This window comes from Hipposideros armiger, unplaced genomic scaffold, assembly GCF_001890085.2.
Source record: "Hipposideros armiger isolate ML-2016 unplaced genomic scaffold, ASM189008v1 scaffold_58, whole genome shotgun sequence".
Taxonomy (NCBI): domain Eukaryota; kingdom Metazoa; phylum Chordata; class Mammalia; order Chiroptera; family Hipposideridae; genus Hipposideros; species Hipposideros armiger.
Genome location: NW_017731408.1, coordinates 3242569 through 3248788, shown reverse-complemented (window position 1 = coordinate 3248788; position 6220 = coordinate 3242569). Strand labels below are relative to the sequence as shown.

General features: G+C 36.7%; 1 protein-coding gene across 9 annotated transcripts in view; it reads right to left on the bottom strand.

Moving 5' to 3' along the window:
* Positions 1–6220, bottom strand: part of ARFIP1 (ARF interacting protein 1) — an 81368-nt gene that overhangs the window by 61007 nt on the left and 14141 nt on the right. For 3 of the 9 annotated variants that reach the window (XM_019641204.1, XM_019641211.1, XM_019641205.1), the window contains exon 2: positions 3502–3581. The exons of the other annotated variants lie outside the window; for them this stretch is intronic. In XM_019641204.1, the coding sequence (XP_019496749.1) occupies positions 3502–3579 (78 nt within the window). In that variant the 5' untranslated portion in view covers positions 3580–3581. The remainder of the gene's footprint in view (positions 1–3501; positions 3582–6220) is intronic. 9 annotated transcript variants of the gene reach the window in all.

Here is a 6220-nt window from a genome sequence, read left to right as displayed (position 1 = left end):
CTGTTATGCAATTTTACCACACTTGCAAAATCGCACACAGCCGACCATATAACAAACTCTGTATTTTGAGTGGAAATGTTAGGGGGTCGTCTTATACGCCGAGTCGTCTTATACGCCGGCAAATACGGTATATGTTTAACATGTTTGTTTCCCTCCCCAATATTTCCAACATAAAAGCCAAGTCCTCTTGACACTCAAAATCCCTACATGACCCAAACTATCTTGTTCCTACCATTATACTTCTTCACATACCATATTAAATCAAACTTATCTCACACTTTCTCATACATGTCTCTCAATTTCCCTTGTCTGTGCCTTTGTTCAAGAAATGATCATCATCACTCACACGCTCAAATTCTACCCACACGTAATACTCAGTTTAAATGCCACCTTCACTGATATTCCTGGCTGATACTCCTCTGAACTGCCACAATTCTTCATCTGTACCACTCTAAAGGCATTATTATTCTACATTTTATTTATTTAAAAATGTCCTCTATTAATTAACATGCACCTTGAGTGCAGGATCTGCACTCAATCACTTTTTAGACCTCTGAACTACTTACATAAAAGAAGAATGCAAATATCTGTATATTTTTTGATATTAGAAATTGGCATACACGTATTAGTGTTACTATACTGAAGCGCAGACAGAAAAGAAGAATTCAGTTAATAATCTGAGGATATGCTAATAAATATCTAACACAACTACTTTGCTTTCGTGTTTTGTTGTTGTTAAAAATACAACTTGCTTGTGTTCCAAACTTTCTTGATTCTACCTTTAATTTTTTCCTAATTAGTTTCTTAAATTTACTTATCTTTTCCACTTTCTTTGAGTTCAAATCACAGCTCTTTTCCTTATTAGCTATGTTTACCCCTTTAGGTCCCTGTTACCTAATCAATAAAATCAGGGGTGAAAACCTCAACTGCAAACAGGATTACCGTAGCATTAAATGAGATAATATATGTAAACCCCAGTACAGTGCCTGGTACCAACAGGCTCTCAGTGAATGGTGCCTATGAGGCTATTATTTCTTCCTCAGATATAGAAGCAGCAGTTTAAGCACATTTTGAGGTTTAAAGTTGAATATTAAAAATACAAAGAACCAAATCTCCTTTTATCTTCTCTAATCAAGACTGGACTAGAGTACACAGCAAGCAAAGCTCATATTTTCTTCTCTTTTTTAATTTAGAAAGATAAAAAAAATCTGATGTCATTAAAAAAAACACACACAAAGGCTGGCTGAGTGGCTCAGTTGGTTAAGAGCTCGCTCAAGAGTTTGAGCTCTGAGCAACAGCGGTTTGAGTCCCGGCCCGAGCTGAGCAGTCGCTGAGCTGCCAACAGGTAGCAGGATGGCTCAGTTAAAAAAAAAACAAAAAAACCACACACACACACACAAAGAAGAAAGCATTTTTATGGTCACTGATGAAATCGACATTTTAACGGAAACATCATTAGATTGAGAGTTAGGAACATCACCCTGGGTTCTGTAATTAGCTAAGAGCTATAATATATTAAAAGAAGAGTTCTTGTGAGCAAATTTGACCCCAAAAATGTTTTTGTTATGGATTTTTAAAAAAGCCGATTTTGGGCCGGCCAAGTGTCTCAGTTGGTTAAGAACGCGCTCAAGAGTGCGAGCTCTGAGCAACAGGGTTGCCGACTCGATTCCTGGCCTGAGCTGAACGGCCGCTGAGCTGCCAACAGGTGGCAGGATGGCTCAGCTAAAAAAAACAACAAAAAACCCCCCAAAAATCAGATTTAAGTTAGTACTATACTAACTTAATATAATAGTATATACTAATATACTATTAGTATATATGATAATAGTATATATTATCATATATACTAATAAATGAGGAATTTGAAAATCACAAAATATTCCTAAATCCTACTTTGGTTAACTGTAAACTCATAATGCTTTTATATTTGGCAGAAATTCATATTATACTCACATACCTTGTCTTTTTAAAAAGTTACTTTTTTAAAAAAAGTTATATTTTAAAATATTCCCTGTGGACAATGTACATTTGGTTATAGCTAAAAACACAGGCAATGCCCAACATGGATTTTTATTGTTAATTTATAGACAAATTTGAACAATCAATTACTTGGCAGTGGTTTTCTTCAGATCACTGTCATCTAGGCTTAACTCTCTATTACAGAGCAGGGAATTTCTAATCTCTAATAGCATCTATCTGAGTGACACTCACACAGATGAAACTCACGGTGGTAAACCACAGAAATACTTTCATTTATCACTGTGAGTCCCACTGTTGGCTATGCTGCCAATCCTTCCTGTAGCTCACATGCATCAGACTTCCTCTGATCATCTCTCAACAGTATAGATTCAGAGATCTGATCATAAAAAATCAAATCTATGAGTTACAATAAATATAGTATACATAATTCCCTAGTTTCCCAGAACTAAATATAACTAGAACACTGCCTTGACAAATGGTAAACAGCCCAACTATTTTAAATCACAAAGAATTCTGAATCCTCTACAGATGATATCTATTTTGAAAACGAGAACTCATCTCTGGCTTTTGGACTGAAAATGAACTATCTAGCTCTCAGTCCTGTATTAACCTTTCACACAGACTCACAGTGTCTTGGCTGGACTGAAGAAATCATATGTCTAGCACTGCGCCATATGTACAGATGGCACATTGGTTCAGAAATACTGCAGCTGGAGTCAGAAGACCCCATGTTGTGTCCCAGTCTTGCCAATTCCCAAAAGTCAGTCACTTACCTCTCTGAAAGGTAAATATGTTGGATAAATAAATGGGGAAAATAATAGTTCTACTTACCTAACTAAATGATACCAAATTGTTCTAAGGACCACGGTGGGCCAATATGAAAGTGCTATGCTACTCTGTAAATCTTTAAGCACTATAAATATGAGAGGTATTACTAGCACTAGATATTCAAAACACATCTGGTGACTTGATTTCAATACTAAATTACTTAATATATTTCTCTTTATTCTAATGAACTAATGGTTCTTACATGGTATATATTAGAATCACCTGTAGAACTTCCAGAAAGAAAAAAAATATACATGGCCCCATGTTTATCACTTTACATTCAGATTCAGTGAGTCTGAAGTAAACTCCAGAACTCAGTATTAAAAAAAAAACACCCCAAAACTCTATGCTTGGATTCTGATGCATATCTAACTAGAGAGAACATATGGGAGTAGATGAACTCAGATGTGAACCTATGATCACTATCATTTCAACAGAAACCTCATTTCATATTTCAACTAAAAACTATAGTTTGACCCCAACTTTTTTGTTCATTTTTATGTGAAAAGGCAAATGGTAACTTACTTCCCATTTCGAAGAAATCTCTCCCTCCCATCCTTTCCCATGTCAATGTGTCTAAAAGAGTTTATTTAAAATGGCATATATTTAGATCAACTAAGTCAATTTGGACAGTCTAAAACTTTGATTGAGATGGGCTGATTTCAAATAATGGTAAAAATACCACCCAGTCACCTCAGAATTAGACTTGATTTCTTCTGTGGCTGGTTTAGACGCACCAAGAGCAGTAATACCATTGCTGCCGTCAGACATACCTAAAAGTAAAATGTGTCAAGCACACATTAAATAATTTAGTTAAGAACTGTCCTAGTTCATTAGAATAAAGAGAAATACATTAATAAGTTAATTTTATATTGGAATTAACTTTAAACTTGGTATATAGAAAGGCTTTCTAGCTCTAAGAATCCAGATACAATTTTTAAAAATTGATAAATTTAAATAAAAATGTTTTTAAAATAACATGAACACTCCAAGCAAAGACAAAAAACAATAAATAAGCTAGGATAAAATATTCACAACGTATCATATGCCACAACAGGCTACCATCCCTAATATTTAACAAACTCTTAAAGGCAAAGGGATAAAAAAGACCAAAATCAGAGAGAAAGAAAGAAAGAAAAAAAAAGACATGAAATATTAACCAAAAACAATGGTCATTCAAAATATTAAAAACGCGCAAATTCACTCATAATTAGAGAAATCCAAGTTAAAATAAGATTGAGATACCATTTCTCACCTATTAGACCAGCAAAAAAAATTTAAATATAACAAAACATCCTGTTAGTGAGGACACATGGAAGCCGACACTCTTACACATTGCTAATGGGAATTCAAATTGGTACAACTATTTTTGAGGGAACTTCGGTAATGCCTAAAGAATCACATATGCACTTACCTTTACCTTTAAACCCAGCAATTCCATTCCTAAGAATCTATCCTGGGAATACATCTCCAACAATATGAAATATATACACATTGCAGCCTTTTTCATAATTATAAAATATTAAAAAACAGTTTAAATGTCTATACACAGGAAAGTGGTATACATCCAAACAATGGAGTAGTATGCAACTGTAAAAAAATAAGGAAGATCTCTATGACATGGAGGTTTTCCAGGACATACTGTTAAGTGAAAAAGGCAAAACTGGGCCGGCCGAGTGGCTCAGTTGGTTAAGAGTTAGCTTAAGAGTGCGAGCTCTGAGCAACAGAGCCGCTGGTTCGATTCCCACATGGGCCAGTGATGCTGCACCCAAGCTGAGCTGCCGCTGAGCTGCCAACAGGTGGCAGGATGGCTCAGCTGGTGAGAGCACGTGCTCCTAACAACAAGACTGCCTGTTCAATGCTGGGCTATGCCCAACCGCAACTAAGACTGAACACAGCACCTTGAGCTTAGAGGCCATGAGCTGCTGACCGGCAGCCAGAAGGTGACTGGCGCCCTCCACAATGAAGACTGAAGAACAGCAACTTGGCTGGTCCCCTTCCCCAAGTCCCCAACACTGTTCCCCTCCCCCAATTTAAAAAAAAAAGGGCAAAATTACCTATATGTATGCTATTTTCATGTAAGAAGAAAGGGAATATATGAAAATATGTTTCTGCTCACTGAAACAAGAGAACTACAAGAAGGATGAACTAGAAACTAAGGAGATAGGTTAACTACAGGAGGCAGATGGGAAGGAAGTGGAAAGAAGTAGGAAAAGGGAACAGGGTAGCAGGGATAAGGGGGAGTGACACTTCTCTAAATATGTATTTTTAAATAATTCTGACTCTTAGAACCATAGTAATTTTCACATATCCTTCATAAAAAAAATAATTAAAACCAACCATGATTTAAGGGGGAACTCAAACAGTATAAAAACACCAACAAATGAACCTAACTGCGTTATAAATGAATAACCCAAGGAAGGGAAGGAGTAAGGAGGGGTAAGGGAAGGAGGAGGAAAAGGGGGAGAAATAGGGGAAGAGATGGGAATGGGAAAGGAAAGGAGAAAAGAGTATCTCAACCAGACACCATAAGACAAAAGACAAAAAGAATTGTACATAAATGCTGTTAATCTCTTAGTAAGAGTGTTTTCACAGGAGTATGGATTAATAATTCTGAAATTACATTATGTGCATAATAGAATTGAACAAATAAGTAAATAGACTATAAATACTGAGAACTAGAAACAAAGGAGAAATGCTAAAATAAAACCTGTGGTGTTGGACTAGAATCAGTTATCAGTATAAACTCATGGTTTTTAATGTAAGGGGAGGTGAGGGTGTGAGGGTGTGTGAGGGTGTGTGAGTGTGTGTGTGAGTGTGTGTGTGTGTGTGTGTGTGTGTGTGTGTGTGTGTGTATTATACACAGGCATACAAGGTCAGATAATTAAGTTCTCGAACTTGTTGCAACGATGTTGCTACCCTTTTTTGATATCAGAGGGATTATGCATTATGAATTTGTACCAACTGGACAGTTAGCCAAGTTTACTATTTGGAAGTGCTGAAAAGGCTGCGTGAAAAAGTTAGACATCCTGAACTTTTTGCCAACAATTCACGGCTCTTGCATCACGACAATGCACTAGCTCACACAGCACTGTCTGGGAGGGAGTTTTTAGCCAGTAAACAAATAACTGTATTGGAACACCCTCCCTACTCACCTGATCTGGCCACAATGACTTCTTTCTTTACCCAAAGATACAGGAAATACTGAAAGGAAGACATTTTTATGACATTCAAGATATCAAGGGTAATATGACAACAGCTCTGATGGCCATTCCAGAAAGAGTTCCAGAATTGCTTTGAAGGGTGGGCTACGCCCTGGCATCAGTGTATAGCTTCCCAAGGGGAGTACTTCAAAGGTGACCATAGTGATATTCAGCAATGAGGTATGTAGCACTTTTTCTAGGATGAGTTC